This window comes from Oncorhynchus mykiss, chromosome 12 (genome assembly GCF_013265735.2).
Source record: "Oncorhynchus mykiss isolate Arlee chromosome 12, USDA_OmykA_1.1, whole genome shotgun sequence".
NCBI classification, from domain to species: domain Eukaryota; kingdom Metazoa; phylum Chordata; class Actinopteri; order Salmoniformes; family Salmonidae; genus Oncorhynchus; species Oncorhynchus mykiss.
In genome coordinates, this window is record NC_048576.1 from 10134413 (window position 1) to 10161440 (window position 27028).

The 27028-nt window shown below is 39.5% G+C and overlaps 1 protein-coding gene across 2 annotated transcripts in view; it reads right to left on the minus strand.

Moving 5' to 3' along the window:
• Positions 1–1605: 1605 nt before the first annotated feature.
• LOC110536943 (zinc finger and BTB domain-containing protein 7C) overlaps positions 1606–27028 on the minus strand; it is a 33658-nt gene continuing 8235 nt past the window's right edge. The window contains exons 1-3 of one of the 2 annotated variants that reach the window (XM_021622625.2): positions 15351–15948; positions 4246–5579; positions 1606–3650 (exon numbers count right to left, since the gene is read on the minus strand). In XM_021622625.2, the coding sequence (XP_021478300.2) occupies positions 2936–3650; positions 4246–5561 (2031 nt within the window). In that variant the 5' untranslated portion in view covers positions 5562–5579; positions 15351–15948 and the 3' untranslated portion in view covers positions 1606–2935. Of the gene's footprint in view, positions 3651–4245; positions 5580–15350; positions 15949–27028 lie in introns of those variants that run through there. The other variant, XM_021622624.2, reaches the window with a different exon arrangement.

A 27028-nucleotide genomic window follows, 5' to 3' on the forward strand; every position in this document is an offset into this window, starting at 1 on the left:
TCCTAATGGAGGTGTAGATTACATATATCATCCTAATGGAGGTGTAGATTACATCTATCATCCTAATGGAGGTGTAGATTACATCTATCATCCTAATGGAGGTGTAGATTACATCTATCATCCTAATGGAGGTGTAGATTACATCTATCATCTATCATCCTAATGGAGGAGTAGATTACATCTATCATCCTAATGGAGGTGTAGATTACATCTATCATCCTAATGGAGGTGTAGATTACATCTATCATCCTAATGGAGGTGTAGATTACATCTATCATCCTAATGGAGGTGTAGATTACATCTATCATCCTAATGGAGGTGTAGATTACATCTATCATCCTAATGGAGGTGTAGATTACATCTATCATCCTAATGGAGGAGTAGATTACATCTATCATCCTAATGGAGGTGTAGATTACATCTATCATCTATCATCCTAATGGAGGTGTAGATTACATCTATCATCCTAATGGAGGAGTAGATTACATCTATCATCTATCATCCTAATGGAGGTGTAGATTACATCTATCATCTATCATCCTAATGGAGGTGTAGATTACATCTATCATCCTAATGGAGGTGTAGATTACATCTATCATCCTAATGGAGGTGTAGATTACATCTATCATCCTAATGGAGGTGTAGATTACATCTATCATCCTAATGGAGGTGTAGATTACATATATCATCCTAATGGAGGTGTAGATTACATCTATCATCCTAATGGAGGTGTAGATTACATCTATCATCCTAATGGAGGTGTAGATTACATCTATCATCCTAATGGAGGTGTAGATTACATCTATCATCCTAATGGAGGTGTAGATTACATCTATCATCCTAATGGAGGTGTAGATTACATCTATCATCCTAATGGAGGTGTAGATTACATCTATCATCCTAATGGAGGTGTAGATTACATCTATCATCCTAATAGAGGTGTAGATTACATCTATCATCCTAATGGAGGTGTAGATTACATCTATCATCCTAATGGAGGTGTAGATTACATCTATCATCCTAATGGAGGTGTAGATTACATCTATCATCCTAATGGAGGTGTAGATTACATCTATCATCCTAATGGAGGTGTAGATTACATCTATCATCCTAATGGAGGTGTAGATTACATCTATCATCCTAATGGAGGTGTAGATTACATCTATCATCCTAATGGAGGTGTAGATTACATCACATTCCAGTGTTCCAATTTGTAAACAAGACTGCATGGGATTTCTCTTAATGTGACTCCATGCAGCCAACGGCCTTGTCCGCTTTAGCTATGACACTAGGAGCTGATTGTGGATTTGACAGCTCCACCTCAGACACCGCCAAAACAGCCACTATACAGATGTCAGCTAAAGCAGATCTGATTGAATAGAGTCCTAATTTAATTGTGTGTCAAATATCCGTTCTCTAAAATGGAATCTAAATTATGTTTACATTTATGAAAGATTTGCAACAAAGGCGCGCGCACACACACACACACACACACACACACACACACACACACACACACACACACACACACACACACACACACACACACACACACACAAACAGAAAAGTAGGATAATGAGACTCCTAGACTCACAAGAGTACAACATTTAGTGTCTTTATAAAACAACATATTTGCTAAATATAGCCAAGGCTCATTTAAATATGCATAAATAGCAAGAAAATAGTTTCCCATTTCATTTCAATTCAAACAATTCTGAATAGCAATATTTGTACATAGATCAGTTAAGAGCACTATATGAACATAGGGTAGAATCCTCTTTCAAGGTCTTAACGCTCCAATCGGGAGCAGGGCATAGCTAAAGCAATAATTCAGTGTATATCAGTCTAACGAATCGTACACGTCTTGGTCTTTAGAAGAAACACAGATATCATATGTAACACAAGGCTTGTGAAAAATGTGTGAAATATCAAACGGCACACCTTTGGATGGGTTATCGATGATAAAAAAAAATATAATACAACAATATTCAATATTACTATGGTCAAAATCTTTAAAACATTTTGTAGATATTTACAAAACCTGAGAACAAGGCAATACAAGGGTGAAAACAAGTTTTGGATCTATATTATATATATTTGTTTTTAAGTCAAGTGAATAATTTGTCCTGGTTTTGAATGTTCTTCGTTGGCTTACACTACCCTGCCCATTAGAACTGATGTTGGTCTACAACTTTGGATGGATTTGGAATCTGTTTGTCGTTTATAAATAACGGCTGATATTATCGGTTTATTTTTTTGTAGACTGTGAATTTGAGAAACAACCTATTGCTAATATTAAGTATACTATGAATTACACATTTACATTGATTGTAGTGAATCCAAAGATAAACAATTACAATCCAAAGATAAACAATTATATAATGTCCTGAGAGTATTATTTTGTGTGTGTGTACTTTTGCAACATACAACATCTATTCATCCAGTTTTATTTCTACAAATTAAATGTTTTTATAAAAATCCTTGTGATTTTGATCTGATATGTCTAAAATCAACTGTTTTCCAGTAATTCCCCTGTTTTCTATACATTTATATTCCCAGACATCACTCCCCTCAAACTCTCATCTCCTCAGCCTAATATCCTTGTATCTCTAAACAGCAGGTGGAACATCTATCAGGCAGAGAACTTTCTGTTCTGTATTGTTCTTAGAAGTCTGAGATGAAGCATCAGTTATCTGTTGGAAGTGTCAGTTGGCCGGCTCTCTCTCTGTTCAGGTGTCAGTTGGCCGGCTCTCTCTCTGTTCAGGTGTCAGTTGGCCGGCTCTCTCTCTGTTCAGGTGTCAGTTGGCCGGCTCTCTCTCTGTTCAGGTGTCAGTTGGCCGGCTCTCTCTCTGTTCAGGTGTCAGTTGGCCGGCTCTCTCTCTGTTCAGGTGTCAGTTGGCCGGCACTGTCTCTGTTCTAACATCTTTAATCTGTGTCAGTTAGTCGGCTCAGGGATGGGAGAGGCGTGGTTCTCCAGTCTAATGGTCCAGGGGTCAGGGGTCGGGGTGTAAAATGGAGGGTGGGTAAGGACTTCCCCCCCAGGCCCCGCCAGGGCAAAGGTGAACACGCCCCTCTGTCTCTCCAGCTCCACCTTGTCAACCACATGCTTCCTGTCTGACTGGTGATGCCGAACCTCTCTAGCCTCCCGGCCCTCCCGGCCCTCTCTAGCCTCCCGGCCCTCTCTGGCCTCCCTGCCCTCCCGGCTCTCTCTGCTGTCACTGTCCAAGTCCTTATAGCCCAGGCCCTTACCACCCAGGGCCTGTCTCTCTCTCTCCCCTAGGCCCAGACCGTGACCTCTAACGCCTCTATGGGAGGAGGGCAGAAGCCGGCAGCCGCCCTTGCCATCCTCGTGGTGATTGGCCGAGGCAGGAGGGCCCTGCAGGAAGTTGTTGGCTGAGCGCCAGGCGGCGGGCTTGCGGCCTCGTCGAGGGCGTGAGACGCGGCAGCTCTGCCTCTTGATGTGTCGGTGCAGGTGGTCTGAGCGTGTGAAGCTCTTGTAGCAGTGCTCACACTGGTAGGGCCGCACCCCTGTGTGGATACGCAGGTGGTTCTTCAGGTCGTAGTTGTGGACAAACTTAGAGTTGCAGTGGAGGCAGACGTAGGGCCGCTCTCCTGTGTGCTTCCGCATGTGGATCTTCAGCTTGTCTTGCCTGAAAAGAAAAAATATAAGCTTATATTATTTACTTTAGTTCACTTTTATGTTACCAGGTTGTCCCATTGAGGTCAAAATATATATTTTCAATGTGTTGCCCTTTCAACTGTATTCTGAAAGATGTATCAGAGATGAAAGCATTGTTGGTGGGTATACTCTGGGGTATGTATTAAATGTGCCAGGGGAAACAATCATGCCAGAGCAGAGGCAGGAAGTGACTAGAAAGAAAGACAGGGGGTTTCCACTTTATAGGTCTCGGATGATATTCAGATGAGAGGATACAAATCAAACGCCTTAACCACAAAAACACTCCCTTACCGTAATACTATAATCTTTGTCCAAAAAAAACCTCTCAATATCACGTGTTAATGATTGATATCTTTTTTTTTTTAATTCTTTTTTTTACATGTAGGCATTTTGATTATTATCTTAGAATATGATCAGGCAACACTTTTACCTAATCACTTAGCCACTTATGCACATTCGTGGCATCACTAACGGATACTGTGTGTGTCAGTTACTGTGTTTATTGGCTTTTATAATCTCCTTGCAGAAGATGGTAAGACCTACAGTATCAAGAGTGTTTGTCATACCTGGTGAAGCGCACCTCACAGATGGTGCACATGTATGGTTTCTCTCCTGTGTGAGTCCTCATGTGTCTGGGTAGTTTCCCTGCTCCCTGGATCACCTTGTTACAGATGGGACACTGCTGGGATGCTTTGGGCTTCATCTTCCTCTCCTCCTCCATCTGCCAGGGAGGGAACAGTGCCCCCAGGTGGCTTGATGCACTCAGGAAGCTCAGGTATGAGCGGAAGTCTTCCTCCTGCTTTATCTGACCCGGGTGGAGGTGAGGCCCCTCGGACCGTACCACCCCCACTCCCAGGCCGGAGGTCATTAAGTCTTTCAGGAAGTCACTGTGGAGCATGCTGGGAGGGACTTCCTCCTTCAGCTCCTCCTTGACGACCTCTCTCTTCACGGCCAGGTCTAAGGGTCGGTTGTCCAGTTGAGAAGGGTGGGAGGAACGGTGGAGGGTCGGGGTCTGGGCGTGGTGGCTGGGGTCTAGGACCTGCGGGGGGAATCCTGGGAACTCTGCAGCCCACATGGGAGGGTAGAAGCCAGGGAGCAGAGGGGAAAAGTTGTCCCTCCTGTCCAGGACTGATGGCAGTTTAGGGTACAGCCCTTCCTGTAGCAGAGACTCAATGGAAAAGTCCTTGAGGGCTCGGCTCTCCATGCGCTCATGCTCCGGGCTGGGTTTCTCACACTGAGAGTCTTTGTCTGTGCACTTCCTGTTCCTCTGCAGCTCATACTGGTGCTGGTACTGAGAGGTACTGGGTGGTGCTCCTCTCTCCGACTCGGCCTGGTCCTGACTCTCTGACGACCTCGTTGACCACTCACTGGCGTTGTCCTCCTCATGAACCTCCTGCTCGTCCTTCCTCGACTCTTCCTCCTCCTCCTCCCCCTCCTGTTCCTCCTCCTCTTCGTCTTCCTCCTCATCTCCCTCTCCTCCTCCTCCCTTGCCAGAGTCCATAATCTCCAGACAGACGGTGACGATGCAGGGGATCTCCAACATCTGAGCCGCTCCAAGAATTTCTTTCACGTTGGACGCCGTCACCGTTAGCGTAGATGTGTAGGCGAACTCCAAGATGGCCGTCAGTGACTCCGGGGCCACGAAGTCTATCTCATACACACTGTGCTTGTCCCTTCCGTCCGAGGCCACGGTGAAGAGCTTCTTGAAGTACAGGCTGCAGGCGGCGAGGACCGAGCGGTGGGTCTGGTACTCCTGGTCGCGTACGATGAGCACCACGTCACAGAGCAACCCGGCGCGCCGCTGTTCGTTGAGGCAGCACAGGACATCACTGCTGTGGTTGGGGAACGGAATCCCAATCAGGTCATCTTCACTGTGGCCCATCCTTCTCCTCTCACTGATCTACAGAACAGGGAGACAGACATGAACTAATAGTGTATGAAGGTATACAGTTCTGTTAAATCAGGCAATATTCTGATTTATAGCACAGGGACAAAACATCACATTTATTACATATTTATAGTCCTCTTTACAGCAACAGTTGTCCCAAAGAGCTTTACAGTAACCCTGCTTATATCCCAAAGTGCTTTACAGTAACCATGCCTAGATCCAAAAGAGCTTTACAGGAACCCTGCTTAGATCCCAAAGAGCTTTACAGGAACCCTGCTTAGATCCCAAAGTGCTTTACAGTAACCATGCCTAGATAACAAAGTGCTTTACAGTAACCATGCCTAGATAACAATGTGCTTTACAGTAACCCTGCCTAGATCCCAAAGAGCTTTACAGTAACCCTGCTTAGATCCCAAAGTGCTTTACAGTAACCATGCCTAGATAACAATGTGCTTTACAGTAACCATGCCTAGATAACAATGTGCTTTACAGTAACCATGCCTAGATCCCAAAGTGCTTTACAGTAACCATAACTAGATAAAAGTGTTTTACAGTAACCATGCCTAGATAACAAAGTGCTTTACAGTAACCATGCCTAGATAACAAAGTGCTTTACAGTAACCATGCCTAGATAAAAGTGTTTTACAGTAACCATGCCTAGATCCCAAAGTGCTTTACAGTAACCATGCCTAGATAAAAGTGTGCTTTAAAGTAACCCTGCCTAAATCCAAAAGAGCTTTACAGTAACCCTGCCTAGATCCAAAAGAGCTTTACAGTAACCCTGCCTAGATCCAAAAGAGCTTTACAGTAACCATGCCTAGATCAAAAAGAGCTTTACAGTAACCCTGCCTAGATCCAAAAGAGCTTTACAGTAACCCTGCCTAGATCCAAAAGAGCATTTACAGTAACCCTGCCTAGATCCCAAAGAGCTTTACAGTAACCCTGCCTAGATCCAAAAGAGCTTTACAGTAACCCTGCCTAGATCCAAAAGAGCTTTACAGTAACCCTGCCCAGATCCCAAAGAGCTTTACAGTAACCCTGCCTAGATCCCAAAGAGCTTTACAGTAACCCTGCCTAGATCCCAAAAAGCTTTACAGTAACCCTGCCTAGATCCCAAAGAGCTTTACAGTAAACCTGCCTAGATCCAAAAGAGCTTTACAGTAACCCCGCCTAGATCCAAAAGAGCTTTACAGTAACCCTGCCTAGATCCCAAAGAGCTTTACAGTAACCCTGCCTAGATCCCAAAGAGCTTTACAGTAACCCTGCCTAGATCCCAAAGAGCTTTACAGTAACCCTGCCTAGATCCCAAAGAGCTTTACAGTAACCCTGCCTAGATCCCAAAGAGGGAGCAGAAACCCTGCCTAGATCCCAAAGAGCTTTACAGTAACCCTGCCTAGATCCCAAAGAGCTTTACAGTAACCCTGCCTAGATCCCAAAGAGCTTTACAGTAACCCTGCCTAGATCCCAAAGAGCTTTACAGTAACCCTGCCTAGATCCAAAAGAGGGAGCAGAAACCCAGTGGCAAAGAGGTAAACATTTAATTTAATTTATAAAATGTATAAAACATTCTTTCACCAGGCAAGTTCATTCAGAGCACATAGAGACAGAACAGAGCTGCACGGACCACGGCTAACGATCCATTCATTGTCTTTTGATTATAGTCAAAGTGGTGTTGAATGCTATCCTAAATGGTCTTGTTCATTCTAGGTCATGTTTACAGTGAGTGAAAAAAACGGTTTGGGACAGTTTCTCGCCCATTCATGTCTTGTCTATGAATAGAGGTTCAATTTAGCTGTCCGCTCCTCTCCTCCTCTAGAACGGGTATGTGGATAGAGGCTTTCAGATGGCTTCTTGCCACAGCTGCATTGTGTGATTGGATCTCAATGGTCCATAGTTAACATTACAGAAGAATCCGTGTATGTACGCTATGAGTTTCCGACCCCATATTAACACTCTCTCTATACGTCACACGGGATAAATATTTAAAACATCTCCTTAATTAATTTCCAGGTGGCATTGTGCTCAGTTACCAATCAAATGTGTTCTCGATCTTGTTGCTAAGGAACAGTTGCTATGATTATGGTACAGATGTAGACAGTGGAAGACCTATAGGCGAATATATAAGTTACAGCTATACAGTGGAAGATGAAGAATCTTTGATGAGCAACTTGAAACAAAAGACGAAGTGGAATTCAGTGAGATTATTGTTTCTGTTCTGTCAGTTCATAGAAAGGGCAAGTTGCATCATTATAAAATATGTATCCATACAGTACTAATAACCTTCATGGACATTAGATCAATAAGGTCTAGCACATCTTTCATCTGCTGTACCATATTAACATTATTCTTGGAAGCAGCTGATGTTGACACAAGGGACCTAATCATCTTCTAGGTCTTGGTAAGGAAGAGATGGCATGTCAAAGGGTCAAAGGTCAGCTCTGTAACAATACAAGGAAAGGAGACAAGAGGGATCGGATTCGTGGGCTTTAGGGTCTTGACTTCACCACATTTCCGTAAGTGTAACACTCAGCATTCGTTCAACACAGAGGACAGACAGAGGGAAGAGAGGGGGGGGGGAGGCAGAGAGAGAGAGAGAGGAGGAGGAGGGGCAGAGAGAGAGAGAGAAGGGGGGCAGAGAGAGAGAGAGAGAGGAGGGAGGACAGAGAGAGAGAGAAGGGGGGCAGAGAGAGAGAGAGAGAGAGAGAGGAGGGGGGCAGAGAGAGAGAGAGAGAGAGAGAGAGAGAGGAGGGGGGACAGAGAGAGAGAGAGAGAGAGAGAGAGAAAGAGAGAGAGGAGGGGGGACAGAGAGAGAACGAGAAAGAGAGAGCGAGAGAGAGAGTGAGAGAAAAAGGTATCGAATGACCATCAAAGTTCCCTGACAGGCTGCATAAAAACCAGCGCTGTGTAGGACCAGGAGCCCCTCCCTGACAGGCTGCATAAAAACCAGCGCTGTGTAGGACCAGGAGCCCCTCCCTGACAGGCTGCATTAAAACCAGCGCTGTGTAGGACCAGGAGCCCCTCCCTGACAGGCTGCATTAAAACCAGCGCTGTGTAGGACCAGGAGCCCCTCCCTGACAGGCTGCATAAAAACCAGCGCTGTGTAGGACCAGGAGCCCCTCCCTGACAGGCTGCATTAAAACCAGCGCTGTGTAGGACCAGGAGCCCCTCCCTGACAGGCTGCATTAAAACCAGCGCTGTGTAGGACCAGGAGCCCCTCCCTGACAGGCTGCATTAAAACCAGCGCTGTGTAGGACCAGGAGCCCCTCCCTGGAATACCCAGCCAAGTCAAACAATTGGTGTGGCGCTTAGAACAACAGAGTGGATAAGAGAGGGGCCTGAGAGGACCTGGGAGGGAGGCCGCTGTTGGTCTCTATCTGTTTTCAAATGGCACCCTATTCCCTTTATAGTGCACTACTTTAGAACAGAACCCAATGGGCCCTGCTCAAAAGTGGTGCCCTATATAGGGAATTGGGTGCCGTTTAGGACTTAGCCTGTCTCCCCCACCCTGGGAACATGGGCTGCTAGCCAGGCAGTAGCCAACACTCCACCCCACTCTTTCTCTCTCTCTGCTCCAGCACTAACGCTAGCTAACGCTAACACACCCGGGCTAATTACTATGTCCTGGAGAGGATCTGAGGGGGATGTGCCACATGGACAGGAGAGGAGAGGAGAGGAGAGGAGAGGAGAGGAGAGGAGAGGAGAGGAGAGGAGAGGAGAGGAGAGGAGAGGAGGGGAGGGGAGAGGAGAGCACTGCTTTCCCACCTCACAGTCCTGCATAGATCACTGTTTCATCACACCGTCTTCCTTAATTTAACCCTCCCTCCCTCCCTCCCTCCCTCAGGGTGGGGACATTTGTAAACTTTTGTCAAAGGGCCTGATAACCCCTTATTTTTGTATGATTTGCTCTGGCAGTCTCTGCCTGTCCTGTCTGTCTGTCAGTCAATGGAAAGACAGCATCAATCCAGTGTTTGTTCTCAATAGAGCCCATAGAGTACCTTTTCCACTATGCTTTGTCAAATAGTCCCAGATAATGTCAAATAGTCCCAGATAATGTCAAATAGTCCCAGATAATGTCAAATAGTCCCAGATAATGTCAAATAGTCCCAGATAATGTCAAATAGTCCCAGATAATGTCAAATAGTCCCAGGTAATGTCAAATAGTCCCAGATAATGTCAAATAGTCCCAGGTAATGTCAAATAGTCCCAGGTAATGTCAAATAGTCCCAGATAATGTCAAATAGTCCCAGATAATGTCAAATAGTCCCAGATAATGTCAAATAGTCCCAGATAATGTCAAATAGTCCCAGGTAATGCTTACAAGGCAACTATTACAATCAAATATGTAAAAAAATAAAATAAATAAAGACTATCACATACTGTTTTGGATTAAAACATGTATTTTTTTTACCTGATTTGAATTATAATAATCCTAATAGTGCTGTATATCATTGCTAATGAGCAGGAAGAACATGAGGTTTTGAAAAGCAGAAGAGGATGTCACAATGAGAGAGCAGGTTGGTCTATCCAGGATCCACAGCTCCTCTGCTTCCCTCCGACCCCTCAGTCACTATGTACCCCCCATCCCAAATCACCACTGACACTGTGTCCTCGCTCACCTCTAGTGCTGTGGCAGGCAGTGTCATCATTAGAGGCTGCCAGGGGCCAGACAGACAGGGGCTAACAGTAACATAGTTCTCTTTCTGTGTTCCAAACTCCCCATCACCACCTCTGATTAGTGACCCCAGGGCTACCAAGCTCTCCCAAAGGCTACCAAGCTCTCCCAAAGGGCACCAAGCTCCCCCAAAGGCTACCAAGGGCCACCAAGCTCCACTGTCTGGGGGAAACACTTGTCTGGACTGAGCTATGCCGTATATAGCATATTAAATGTGTTAGCTGGGAGACTTAGTTAACTCAGAACATTGTACAATGGCATTTAGAGCCAAACTTACTTACAGCCTGTGTTTAGAATGAGTTGGTTATTAATTGTTTCAGTGGTGTAAAGGACTTAAAGTAAAACATATTTTTGGGGGGGGACTGGACTTCTGGACTTTACTTTAATATTTATATTTTTGACAACTTATTCCTGAAGAAAATATGACTCCCAAAAGTATTTGTCCCATTTCGAATGCTCAGGCATGACAGCAACATGGTCCAATTCACATGTATACCAATAAAGAGCACTGTCATCCCTATCTAACCCTAACCCTCACTAAACACAAACACTGTGTGTGTAAACAGTCATCCCTATCTGGCGGCCTCACTAAACACAAACACTGTGTGTGTAAACTGTCATCCCTGTCTGGCGGCCTCACTAAACACAAACACTGTGTGTGTAAACTGTCATCCCTGTCTGGCGGCCTCACTAAACACAAACACTGTGTGTGTAAATGAAGTCAGAGTGTTGGTGTGCCCCTGTGTGCCCGTAAAAATAAACAAAAAACATACATTGTGCCGTCTGGTTTGCTCAATAAAATAATTTGATGTATAGCATTTACTATAGCATTTACATAGCATTTACTATAGCATTTACATCGCATTTACTATAGCATTTACATAGCATTTACTATAGCATTTACTATAGCATTTACATAGCATTTACATAGCATTTACTATAGCATTTACATAGCATTTACTATAGCATTGACATAGCATTTACTATAGCATTTACATAGCATTTACTATAGCATTTACATAGCATTTACTATAGCATTTACATAGCATTTACTATAGCATTTACATAGCATTTACTATAGCATTTACATAGCATTTCCTATAGCATTTACATAGCATTTACTAGAGCATTTACATAGCATTTACTATAGCATTTACTATAGCATTTACATAGCATTTACTATAGCATTTACATAGCATTTACTATAGCATTTACATAGCATTTCCTATAGCATTTACATAGCATTTACTATAGCATTTACATAGCATTTACTATAGCATTTACATAGCATTTACTATAGCATTTACATAGCATTTACTATTAACTTGTAATGTTTACTCCAGTATGACAATTTAGTACTTTTTCCACCAATGTACTTAAGTTAATTTCAAACCAGATACTTTTAGACTTTACCTCAAGTAGTATTTTACTGGGTCACTTTTACCTGAGCCATTTTTTCTATTAAGGTATCTTTACTTTTACTCAAGTATGACAATTGATTACTTTTTCCACCCCTGATTTAAAATATATATATATAGATTGTCGTACACTATCAGACTCCCAATAATATTACTACAGGTAAACACAGAGCCGTCCACAGATACACTCGAACAAAGTTCATAACTTATATATGCTTCATTTATGATTTTGTGTTTTTTGTTGTTGATTGTTTTAAATCAAATTTATTCTTAACTGAATAGTCGCAGAATATAAAGGATATTGATATGAAACTACTAGAGTCGGAGAATATAAAGGATATTGATATGAAACTACTAGAGTCAAAGAATATAAAGGATATTGATATGAAACTACTAGAGTCAGAGAATATAAAGGATATTGATAAGAAACTACTAGAGTCACAGAATATAAAGGATATTGATATGAAACTACTAGAGTCAGAGAATATAAAGGATATTGATATGAAACTACTAGAGTCACAGAATATAAAGGATATTGATATGAAACTACTAGAGTCAGAGAATATAAAGGATATTGATATGAAACTACTAGAGTCAAAGAATATAAAGGATATTGATAAGAAACTACTAGAGTCAGAGAATATAAAGGATATTGATATGAAACTACTAGAGTCAGAGAATATAAAGGATATTGATAAGAAACTACTAGAGTCAGAGAATATAAAGGATATTGATATGAAACTACTAGAGTCACAGAATATAAAGGATATTGATATGAAACTACTAGAGTCACAGAATATAAAGGATATTGATAAGAAACTACTAGAGTCAGAGAATATAAAGGATATTGATAAGAAACTACTAGAGTCAGAGAATGTAAAGGATATTGATATGAAACTACTAGAGTCAAAGAATATAAAGGATATTGATATGAAACTACTAGAGTCACAGAATATAAAGGATATTGATATGAAACTACTAGAGTCACAGAATATAAAGGATATTGATATGAAACTACTAGAGTCAAAGAATATAAAGGATATTGATATGAAACTACTAGAGTCACAGAATATAAAGGATATTGATATGAAACTACTAGAGTCACAGAATATAAAGGATATTGATAAGAAACTACTAGAGTCAGAGAATATAAAGGATATTGATATGAAACTACTAGAGTCAGAGAATATAAAGGATATTGATATGAAACTACTAGAGTCAGAGAATATAAAGGATATTGATATGAAACTACTAGAGTCAGAGAATATAAAGGATATTGATATGAAACTACTAGAGTCAGAGAATATAAAGGATATTGATAAGAAACTACTAGAGTCACAGAATATAAAGGATATTGATATGAAACTACTAGAGTCAGAGAATATAAAGGATATTGATAAGAAACTACTAGAGTCAGAGAATATAAAGGATATTGATATGAAACTACTAGAGTCACAGAATATAAAGGATATTGATATGAAACTACTAGAGTCACAGAATATAAAGGATATTGATAAGAAACTACTAGAGTCAGAGAATATAAAGGATATTGATATGAAACTACTAGAGTCACAGAATATAAAGGATATTGATAAGAAACTACTAGAGTCAGAGAATATAAAGGATATTGATATGAAACTACTAGAGTCACAGAATATAAAGGATATTGATAAGAAACTACTAGAGTCAGAGAATATAAAGGATATTGATAAGAAACTACTAGAGTCACAGAATATAAAGGATATTGATATGAAACTACTAGAGTCACAGAATATAAAGGATATTGATAAGAAACTACTAGAGTCACAGAATATAAAGGATATTGATATGAAACTACTCGTCTGGATCGACGGCACCTGTGACATACAGTTGATGAAGTGGCTTTTTTCTATAGACAAAATGTTCATATAGAAATAGTGCATTTTTGGGGAGGACAAATTAATATAAAGATATAAATAGTTGATACTGTATACTGTATATTAAGACATCTCTGATGCATACTTTTACCTACAGTATAACATACATATTATCAGCTGGTGCGCTACAGAAAAAAATATTGACAACATGAATATTTATGTTAATTCCAACAATTTATTTTTGATTATGGAATGTGTAATGAGAATGTACTAGAAACAGTCAATGTTTTGCACTAGTGAATTGAAAGCTCATTAAACCTATAAGCCAATCGTACAGTTTGTTTGTTTAAATAAAGACCAATCCTATAGGAGTTTATTATGGAGCCATCCACTGAGCCTCCAGGAGAGCCCCGAGGTTCACACCATTATCTGCACCAGTCAATACATTGTTTTGGTACTTTATTAGGTCTCAGAGGACAACCTTTGGTTTCATTGAATCCATTCTGGTAACTTTTTATGTAAAAGAGTATCCACTTTATTAAATATGATTTAGCAAGATATCATTCTTTACAATAAGTTTGTATTAATAAAGGGTTTATAATTAGTTAATTGGCTACTATTATTCAGTTATAGAACCATTATAAATCATGAATAGATATTAATTTACTGATGATATACTTATGATAATGCAATATTTAAATTAATGAGTTCAATTTTGACCACTGATGCTTTTAATTAAATGATTGATGATCCCATGGCAGAGATGGTCGTTTTTAAAGAATTGTTGGTGTCTCCTTGACAACCACTTTGATCAATCCTCACAACCTGTCCTCCTGTTGTGAGTTTAAGTGATTTATGACAAATTAATTATAATTCAGACAGTCTCATTAAGAGTCAACCAGATAGCAGATGAGGCTACTGTCAACGGATAATGGCTTTACAAAATATATTTTCATATTTGCTTCTCCGTAGAACAAATCCTTGTAGCTAATTTGACTTGAATGTTTCAACATCTCTTTTATATATATTTACAGTACTCCAATGATTTAAAAAAAAGTAGACAAGAAACAGTTGTTGTAAAACAAGCTAGCCTAATCCCTATGTTTTGAGGGGATAAGAGTGTCACAAACAGTCATCTTCGATACCCCTCAGTTCTTATTCTCTCAACACTCTCCTACTTCAACTTACAAAAACTTTTGTTTTAGGAGTTATATCTTAGCCCCAGTGCAATGTAAGAGTTAAATTCTCTTACACATTTTATTCAGCTTTTTTTTTGCCACAAATCCACCAGCGCAAGTGTGTGTTTTGACTAAATAATGAATTAAATGAAACCCCATCAGGAGAATACAATAAGATTTTAAAATGTTAAAGCCAAAATACTGTATTTAACATTTCTTCTACCCAGTAAAATAAATTCCTGTTCATGTTGTCTCCACATTTTTATTGCGAAAGAGGTCTTGGCAACCTCATTTTCTCAAGACGGTGTCTCATAGTGCTATCCAAAACAATTATGTGAGTCATAAATGTATGTATCCACACCTGGAGATGAGGCACTTTCAGAGTGTTGCACCTGGGAGGAATACAACACAACAGACAGCGCTCTAAACACCTAAAACATACCTAACTCCACACACACAAACACATACACACACTGAACAGGTGCACTGTACACATGTACTGTAGTAAAGAAAGACTCATTCACTGCAGCAATAAGCAGGCACACTCACTCAAACACAAACGTATCCAAAGTAGATACAGAATTTTCAGCATGCCACAAGTCAGCAGAATTGAAAAACAAGAATCCTTAGAATTCTAAACGGAATCCTCATTTACCTACCTTCTTAATTCCTTTCTTTCCGTTTGTTTATAATTCAGAGTCTACCAGTGGTGTCCAGAGACCTGTCACATTGCCTCTTCAGAATAGTGTACCCAGAGCTGACACAGTCAGTCCATTCACAGTCACAGCCACCTCGCATCGGCCGCCCATTCACAAAAACCAGGAAATATCCAACACTTCCAAATACAAAGACAAGTAGCAGCTAAAGGAGGTTAACAGTGGACCGCCAGACCGGACCGGAGCGGAGAGAGGTGTGTGTGTCCCTGGCAGACGTAAACAGGCTGGTGAGCAGAGCAACAGAGGAGTTGAGAGACGGCAGGCAGGGAAGGCAGGCTTGTCAGATTCACAGTAGGGAGGGAGAGCAGAGCAGCATTACTGCTATGTGGAGATGTTGCACCACTAGTTTTTATAGCAGGGTGGGTAGCTGAAAGATAATAATACCCCAGCCCTCCTCCACAACACAAGTTAAGCACAGTGTGTTATAAACTCATGGCTCAGACACCCTCTGATTTAGGTCAGACAAAATGAATTTGTTGTTTTGTTAGAGTGAATTGCATTATGGAAGGAGAGGGGTGAAGCAGTAAGGGTTTAGGGTATAACAAAAAAATTAAGGAAAGAAATGTAAAAAATTATATTTAAAAAATGCTATTTATGAACCTCCACTGGTCACTACAACAGAGATCAGAGATGAAGCAACAGAGTAGAGATCAGAGGTGAAGCAACAACTTCAAGATTTAAGATTAAAACCCCAAAATGTGAATGGTATGTTTTACTTTGTCAAATAAGACATGATACATTACAGTCCTGTAGCCCTTCAGTGACTACGGTCTCAATTCGAACAATTTTCTGTCATTCAACCTTTTCGCACCCTTAATGGATATTCTATTTGTGGCTCCATCACACCACAAACTCAGTCTGTTCGTAAACGCTCACTATGGGCTTGGAGACACACTATGCTAATCTGAGTTTATAATCTGGAGCAGCTCTCCAATCTGTTCTTTAACAACCTGTCTGTTTCCTGTTGATTAATGTCTAGTCAAACTCCACTACGTCGCTCACTCGGATTTATTGGATCATTTTTAGAAGATGTTGTACGATAACATATTTTAATAAATATTTTGTATGTAAAAAATATAAATACATTTTGTGCAAGACTAAATCCAAAACAGAAACTAAAGATTTGAACTGCATATGTATTTAATTAAATGACATTTCATGATATGATCCCTTGTTTGACTTCCTGCAAGTGATTCAAAGTCTACTTAGGACGATCAGAGAGGTGACAGGTTCTTCAGTTTGAGTCAGAGATCACAGCAGTGAGACCATATTATACTGCTCAGCCATATTATACTGCTCTGCTATATTATACTGCTCAGCCATATTATACTGCTCTGCTATATTATACTGCTCAGCTATATTATACTGCTCTGCCATATTATACTGCTCAGCCATATTATACTGCTCTGCTATATTATACTGCTCAGCTATATTATACTGCTCTGCTATATTATACTGCTCAGCCATATTATACTGCTCTGCTATATTATACTGCTCAGCTATATTATACTGCTCTGCTATATTATACTGCTCAGCCATATTATACTGCTCAGCCATATTATACTGCTCTGCTATATTATACTGCTCAGCCATATTATACTGCTCTGCTATATTATACTGCTCAGCCATATTATACTGCTCTGCTATATTATACTGCTCAGCCATATTATACTGCTCTGCTATATTATACTGCTCAGCCATATTATACTGCTCTGCTATATTATACTGCTCAGCTATATTATACTGCTCTGCTATATTATACTGCTCAGCCATATTATACTGCTCTGCTATATTATACTGCTCAGCCATATTATACTGCTCTGCTATATTATACTGCTCAGCTATATTATACTGCTCTGCTATATTATACTGCTCAGCTATATTATACTGCTCAGCTATATTATACTGCTCTGCTATATTATACTGCTCAGCTATATGCTATATTATACTGCTCTGCTATATTATACTGCTCAGCCATATTATACTGCTCAGCCATATTATACTGCTCAGCTATATTATACTGCTCAGCTATATTATACTGCTCAGCCATATTATACTGCTCAGCTATATTATACTGCTCAGCCATATTATACTGCTCAGCCATATTATACTGCTCTGCTATATTATACTGCTCAGCTATATTATACTGCTCAGCCATATTATACTGCTCAGCTATATTATACTGCTCAGCCATATTATACTGCTCAGCCATATTATACTGCTCAGCCATATTATACTGCTCAGCCATATTATACTGCTCAGCCATATTATACTGCTCAGCTATATTATACTGCTCTGCTATATTATACTGCTCTGCTATATTATACTGCTCAGCTATATTATACTGCTCAGCCATATTATACTGCTCTGCTATATTATACTGCTCTGCTATATTATACTGCTCTGCTATATTATACTGCTCAGCTATATTATACTGCTCAGCTATATTATACTGCTCTGCTATATTATACTGCTCTGCCATATTATACTGCTCTGCCATATTATACTGCTCTGCCATATTATACTGCTCAGCTATATTATACTGCTCAGCCATATTATACTGCTCAGCCATATTATACTGCTCAGCCATATTATACTGCTCAGCCATATTATACTGCTCAGCCATATTATACTGCTCAGCTATATTATACTGCTCTGCTATATTATACTGCTCTGCTATATTATACTGCTCAGCTATATTATACTGCTCAGCTATATTATACTGCTCTGCTATATTATACTGCTCTGCCATATTATACTGCTCTGCTATATTATACTGCTCTGCCATATTATACTGCTCTGCCATATTATACTGCTCTGCTATATTATACTGCTCTGCCATATTATACTGCTCTGCCATATTATACTGCTCAGCTATATTATACTGCTCAGCTATATTATACTGCTCTGCTATATTATACTGCTCTGCTATATTATACTGCTCTGCTATATTATACTGCTCAGCTATATTATACTGCTCAGCTATATTATACTGCTCTGCTATATTATACTGCTCAGCTATATTATACTGCTCTGCTATATTATACTGCTCTGCTATATTATACTGCTCAGCTATATTATACTGCTCTGCTATATTATACTGCTCTGCTATATTATACTGCTCAGCTATATTATACTGCTCAGCCATATTATACTGCTCTGCTATATTATACTGCTCTGCTATATTATACTGCTCTGCTATATTATACTGCTCAGCTATATTATACTGCTCTGCTATATTTTACTGCTCTGCTATATTATACTGCTCTGCTATATTATACTGCTCTGCTATATTATACTGCTCTGCTATATTATACTGCTCTGCTATATTATACTGCTCTGCTATATTATACTGCTCAGCTATATTATACTGCTCTGCTATATTATACTGCTCTGCTATATGCTATATTATACTGCTCAGCTATATGCTATATTATACTGCTCTGCTATATGCTATATTATACTGCTCTGCTATATTTTACTGCTCTGCTATATTATACTGCTCAGCTATATTATACTGCTCTGCTATATTATACTGCTCAGCCATATTATACTGCTCAGCTATATTATACTGCTCTGCTATATTTTACTGCTCTGCTATATTATACTGCTCAGCTATATTATACTGCTCTGCTATATTATACTGCTCAGCCATATTATACTGCTCAGCTATATTATACTGCTCAGCTATATTATACTGCTCTGCTATATTATACTGCTCTGCTATATGCTATATTATACTGCTCTGCTATATTATACTGCTCAGCTATATTATACTGCTCAGCTATATTATACTGCTCTGCTATATTATACTGCTCTGCTATATGCTATATTATACTGCTCTGCTATATTATACTGCTCAGCTATATTATACTGCTCAGCTATATTATACTGCTCTGCTATATTATACTGCTCAGCTATATTATACTGCTCAGCTATATTATACTGCTCTGCTATATTATACTGCTCTGCTATATGCTATATTATACTGCTCTGCTATATTATACTGCTCAGCCATATTATACTGCTCAGCTATATTATACTGCTCTGCTATATTTTACTGCTCTGCTATATTATACTGCTCAGCTATATTATACTGCTCTGCTATATTATACTGCTCAGCCATATTATACTGCTCAGCTATATTATACTGCTCAGCTATATTATACTGCTCTGCTATATTATACTGCTCTGCTATATGCTATATTATACTGCTCTGCTATATTATACTGCTCAGCTATATTATACTGCTCAGCTATATTATACTGCTCTGCTATATTATACTGCTCTGCTATATGCTATATTATACTGCTCTGCTATATTATACTGCTCAGCTATATTATACTGCTCAGCTATATTATACTGCTCTGCTATATTATACTGCTCAGCTATATTATACTGCTCAGCTATATTATACTGCTCTGCTATATTATACTGCTCTGCTATATGCTATATTATACTGCTCAGCTATATTATACTGCTCAGCTATATTATACTGCTCTGCTATATTATACTGCTCTGCTATATTTTACTGCTCTGCTATATTATACTGCTCAGCTATATTATACTGCTCAGCCATATTATACTGCTCTGCTATATTATACTGCTCAGCTATATTATACTGCTCAGCTATATTATACTGCTCTGCTATATTTTACTGCTCTGCTATATTATACTGCTCTGCTATATTATACTGCTCTGCTATATTATACTGCTCTGCTATATTATACTGCTCTGCTATATTATACTGCTCTGCTATATTATACTGCTCAGCCATATTATACTGCTCAGCCATATTATACTGCTCAGCCATATTATACTGCTCAGCCATATTATACTGCTCTGCTATTTATACTGCTCAGCCATATTATACTGCTCAGCCATATTATACTGCTCAGCCATATTATACTGCTCAGCCATATTATACTGCTCTGCTATATTATACTGCTCAGCCATATTATACTGCTCTGCTATATTATACTGCTCTGCTATATTATACTGCTCTGCTATATTATACTGCTCTGCTATATTATACTGCTCTGCTATATTATACTGCTCAGCCATATTATACTGCTCAGCCATATTATACTGCTCAGCCATATTATACTGCTCTGCTATATTATACTGCTCAGCTATATTATACTGCTCTGCTATATTATACTGCTCTGCTATATTATACTGCTCTGCTATATTATACTGCTCTGCTATATTATACTGCTCTGCTATATTATACTGCTCTGCTATATTATACTGCTCAGCCATATTATACTGCTCAGCCATATTATACTGCTCAGCCATATTATACTGCTCTGCTATATTATACTGCTCAGCCATATTATACTGCTCTGCTATATTATACTGCTCAGCCATATTATACTGCTCAGCCATATTATACTGCTCAGCCATATTATACTGCTCAGCTATATTATACTGCTCTGCTATATTATACTGCTCAGCCATATTATACTGCTCAGCCATATTATACTGCTCAGCCATATTATACTGCTCAGCTATATTATACTGCTCTGCTATATGCTATATTATACTGCTCTGCTATATTTTACTGCTCAGCTATATGCTATATTATACTGCTCTGCTATATTATACTGCTCAGCCATATTATACTGCTCAGCCATATTATACTGCTCAGCCATATTATACTGCTCTGCTATATTATACTGCTCTGCTATATTATACTGCTCAGCCATATTATACTGCTCAGCCATATTATACTGCTCAGCCATATTATACTGCTCTGCTATATTATACTGCTCAGCCATATTATACTGCTCAGCCATATTATACTGCTCAGCCATATTATACTGCTCAGCTATATTATACTGCTCTGCTATATTATACTGCTCAGCTATATTATACTGCTCAGCCATATTATACTGCTCAGCTATATTATACTGCTCAGCCATATTATACTGCTCTGCTATATTATACTGCTCTGCTATATTATACTGCTCAGCTATATTATACTGCTCAGCCATATTATACTGCTCTGCTATATTATACTGCTCAGCTATATTATACTGCTCAGCCATATTATACTGCTCAGCTATATTATACTGCTCAGCTATATTATACTGCTCAGCCATATTATACTGCTCAGCCATATTATACTGCTCAGCCATATTATACTGCTCAGCCATATTATACTGCTCTGCTATATTATACTGCTCAGCTATATTATACTGCTCAGCTATATTATACTGCTCAGCCATATTATACTGCTCTGCTATATTATACTGCTCTGCTATATTATACTGCTCTGCTATATTATACTGCTCTGCTATATTATACTGCTCAGCTATATTATACTGCTCTGCTATATTATACTGCTCTGCTATATTATACTGCTCTGCTATATTATACTGCTCAGCCATATTATACTGCTCAGCTATATTATACTGCTCTGCTATATTATACTGCTCAGCTATATTATACTGCTCAGCCATATTATACTGCTCTGCTATATTATACTGCTCAGCTATATTATACTGCTCAGCTATATTATACTGCTCAGCTATATTATACTGCTCAGCTATATTATACTGCTCTGCTATATTATACTGCTCAGCTATATTATACTGCTCAGCTATATTATACTGCTCAGCTATATTATACTGCTCAGCTATATGCTATATTACACTGCTCTGCTATATTATACTGCTCAGCTATATTATACTGCTCAGCTATATTATACTGCTCAGCTATATTATACTGCTCTGCTATATTATACTGCTCTGCTATATTATACTGCTCAGCTATATTATACTGCTCAGCTATATTATACTGCTCAGCTATATGCTATATTATACTGCTCTGCTATATTATACTGCTCAGCTATATTATACTGCTCAGCTATATTATACTGCTCAGCCCGTCTGTAGAGGTGGAGGACAGACTCCTAAGACCAGGGTGTTGACATAGAACAGAAAAAAAAGAGAAAAGATGTGGTCACCCGCTTCTTCAATTTAGAAAGGGAAAGTATCTGTCTGGCATGTGGACTTTGATAGGTGGGCAAGAGAGAGTGAAAGAGAGCAATAGAGAGACTGAAAAACCTCACACACTCTCAGAGGGGTGGGCTTCACTGAACTTTAAGGCAAAGAAAAAGTGAGATGGCAAAGGAAGTCATTTTTTCTTGTCTCATAACAATGAACTCACTGCTCGGTGTCTATGGCATCACAGCCAGGACAAACATAACAATGTAGATCTCATTCTCTCCCAGTGTTTCCTGAATTTTACAAGCCCCTTGTTTTACCATGACAGGACACTTTCACAGGATAGCTTCTGTTACTGACAGACTGGCCCATTAGGATATCATTTCCTAGATCAACCCTATTGCTTAATATGTAATGACCAGTATTATAGGATTTAGGTCAATTCTTGCAATTTCGCTCATCAAAATTAGAATCTAAACAGGTTCTGAATGTTGTTGTTTTTATGTGGTACCAGAGTTTGGTTTAGTCAAATGAATCTTGTTAAACAAATATGTTTATTATGTTATTATAGACCCAGTGCAGTCAAACAATATGTATTTTCCTGTGATTTATGTACACTATGAGGTTGGAATAATACTGTGAAATTGTGAAAATGATGATAATGCCCTTTCAGTGTAAGAGCTGTTTGAAAAGACCGCTTGAAATTTCAGACTGTTTTGGTGGGATGGAGTTTCGGCCTTCCATGGTGACATCACCAAGAGGTAAATGAGTTAGTAGACCAATAAGAAAGAGAGTTTCAAACCTCTCTGCCAATAACAACAAGTAATACGAGTTAGTTACATAAGGATGTTTAACTCAGATCTCCCCATTCTCTATGATAGACCTCTACTCATGTCAAGGTCACTACTAAAATGGTACAAGTTGGCGTTTGGCATAGCAGAATAAAGCTTGTTAAACAACCCTATATCGTTTAAATCAAATCAACATCCCCAAAATGTTCTTGCCAAAACCTAGATGGGTCTGTTTATAGTGAATTATTGTGTCGTTATAGGAACATGTGTTATGTTAGTACTTGAATGCTCACATGCTTCCTCACATTCTGTAGCAAGATAGACTTGTCCTCATGCATACCGTAGGCCAACGTCCCCTTAGGAGTGTCTAGCGAGACCACAGCCTTATTCCTGGTGGTTGCAATGTGTTGTAGCCCACATTGTGAGAGTTTAAGTACACTGAGAGGGAGTCTTGGTATATATAAACAGACAGGGAGTCTTGGTATATATAAACAGAGAGGGAGTCTTGGTATATATAAACAGAGAGGGAGTCTTGGTATATATAAACAGAGAGGGAGTCTTGGTATATATAAACAGAGAGGGAGTCTTGGTATATATAAACAGAGAGGGAGTCTTGGTATATATAAACAGACAGGGAGTCTTGGTATATATAAACAGAGAGGAAGTCTTGGTATATATAAACAGAGAGGGAGTCTTGGTATATATAAACAGAGAGGGAGTCTTGGTATATATAAACAGAGAGGGAGTCTTGGTATATATAAACAGAGAGGGAGTCTTGGTATATATAAACAGAGAGGGGGTCTTGGTATATATAAACAGAGCGGGAGTCTTGGTATATATAAACAGAGAGGGAGTCTTGGTATATATAAACAGAGAGGGAGTCTTGGTATATATAAACAGGAAAGCCACTAAATATTAGCAGACCAACCAGCCGGCGAGTCAAGCAACAATCACAACCTGCACAGGAGGACTGCTTATCCAAATTCTCTGTCTGCTGTTGTCATATAAACTCTCAGCAGATTTCTCTGTTAGATAACTGTATATCAATATATACGTAGAATAATCACGCCATACAGTGCATTCAGAAAGTATTCACACCCCTTGACTTTTTCCACATTTTGTTGTTACAGCCGGAATGTAAAATTACATTGAGATCTTGTGTCACTGGCCAACACACAATACCCCATAATGTCAAAGTGGAATTATGTTTTTAGAATTATTATTATTTTTTAATAAAAAATGAAAAGCTGAAATGTTTTAAATCAATAAGTATTGTTATGACAATCCTAAATAAGTTCAGCAGTTTAAAATGTGTAACATAATAATAAGTTCCATGAACTCTCTCTGTGCAATAATGAATGACTACCTCATCTCTGTACTCCACACATCTGTAAGGTCCCTCAGTAGAGCAGTGAATTACACATACAGATTCAACCACAAAGGCCAGGGAAGTTTTCCAATGCCTCGAAAAGAATGGCAAATATTGGTAGTTGCCGGAGAGGAAGGAAACCGCTCAGAGATTTCACCATGAGACCAATGGTGACTTTAAAAGCTACAGAGTAGAGGAGAAAACTGAGGATGGAATAACAACATTGTAGTTACTCCATCATACCAACCTACTGTAAATGACAGAGTGAAAAGAAGGAAGCCTGTACAGAATACAAATACTCAAAAACATACATCCTGTTTGTAACAAGGCACTAAATAAATACTGCAAAGAATGTGGCAAATATATTCACTTTATGTCCTGAATACAAAACGTTATGTTGGGGCAAATCCAACACAACAAATCACTGAGTACCACTCTTCATATTTTCAAGTATGGTGGTGGCTGCATCGTGTTGTGGGTATGCTTGTCATCGGCAAGGACTCAGGAGTAAGAAAAATAAAAATGAAACGGAATAAAGCTAAGCACAAGCAGAATACTAGAGGAAACCTGGTTCAGTCTGCTTTCCAACAGACACTGGGAGACAAATTCACCTTTCAGCAGGACAATAACCTAAAACAGAAATATGCACTGGAGTTGCTTACCAAGATGACGTTGAATGTTCCTGAGTTGCCTAATTACGGTTTTGACTTAAATCGGCTTGAAAATCTATGGCAAGACTTGAAAATAGCTGTCGAGCAATGATCAACAATCAACTTGACAGAGGTTGAAGAATTTAAAAATAATAATAATGTGCAAGTATTGTACAATCCAGATGTGCAAAGCTCTTAGAGACTTACCCAGAAAGACTCACAGCTGTAATCGCTGCCAAAGGTGATGCTAACACTCAGGGGTGTGAATACTTAAGTAAATTCAATATTTCTGTATTTCATTTTCAATAAATTTGCGAAAAAATCTAAAACATGTTTTCACTTTATCATTATGTGGTATTGTGTGTAGATGGGTGAGAATTCTATGGTTTTTACTAGATTACTTGTAGTTTTTCATGTTGTTTGTCTGTAATTTTTGTAATGACTTGGTGCTCCTTATCTTGGCCAGGACGCTCTTGAAAAATAGATTTTAAATCTCAATGAGCCCTTCCTGGTTAAATAAAATAAATAAATACAAATAATAAAAGTATAAAAAGTATATTTAATCCATTTTGAATTCAGGCTGAATATGGTTAGGGGTGAATACTTTCTGAAGGCACTGCGTATAGATTTTTAAAACAAATAACTAAAATGTGTCAAATTAGTTACTAGCGACACATATCTGAGGTTTGTTTTAATGCTTAAAAACTTAACAAGTATTTCCTATAATCTTCTAATGTTTGTTCTCCGCAAGTCTCTGAAGAGCTCCCCTAACAAGGGGTTAAATACTGGTCCATCTCTGAAGAGCTTCCCTAACAAGGGGTTAAATACTGGTCCATCTCTGAAGAGCTTCCCTAACAAGGGGTTAAATACTGCTCCATCTCTGAAGAGCTTCCCTAACAAGGGGTTAAATACTGGTCCATCTCAGTTGGACTTGTCTTTAAGGGTTCGTGCAGTCTGTTCACACTGCACAGGAGGCTGGGTCTGAGTAAGTGTTGGGCACTGCAGTACCTGTTTGCTTCCACCCGCTGTGTTCCCAGCATGCCATACTCAGCTCTCAGCAGCAGATCGGCTCTCAATCTCTTACCCATGAGGAGGGGCAGACTGGCACAGAGACTGGCATAGATCTTACATAAAATTAGTTAAGCAAACAAGGCTCTCTCGATCATCGACAGCTGAACTGATTTGAAGGGAGACAAGGCCTTTAGGCCTAAATGTGTGTTTCTGTTTGCGTTGTTACTGTTTGTACTGTATGGGTCAAAGGGGAAAGAAATCTGTTCTACAGCCACTTAAAGTAAACCAATGAGGCTTGTGGGTTTGGGCTGTTCTGCTGCTAGTGCAGTTTCATGGGTAAGAGTAGGCCAACCCAGAGGCCAGCCATCTTGCCCCCCACCACCCCACCTGCCACAACCTCCCAACCCACTCCACACCATGTGGCTCTTGTTGTCTGGAGGACAAGGTTGCTGTGGAAAAGAAGCAGACGTGGGCCGAGGCAGGGGGGGGGAAGAGCCCCCCCCCCCCCCCCACACAGTTCAGCTCTGCCAGCTATTATGCCCACTGTAGATAGACCCCGCATCTCCCACCTGCCAGACCAGACAGACAGACCTCCTTAAAAACCATCTCCAAGGACAGCTTACAGGCAGTACAGTACAGTAGACACACACACAGCAAGGTCATTAGACCAGCTCACCTCTAAGTAGCCCACTATTCAGGATGAGTTCAGGCTCAGAGCTGTTTTTCTGCTGACATACTGAAACTATTCCTCTTGTTTTGTCTGTTTCTAAACATCCTAATCTGGTTGGGAGTTTTTTTTTAATTACCAGAAATATACATGTTCTGGAGAGATGTACTGTAATACACAATC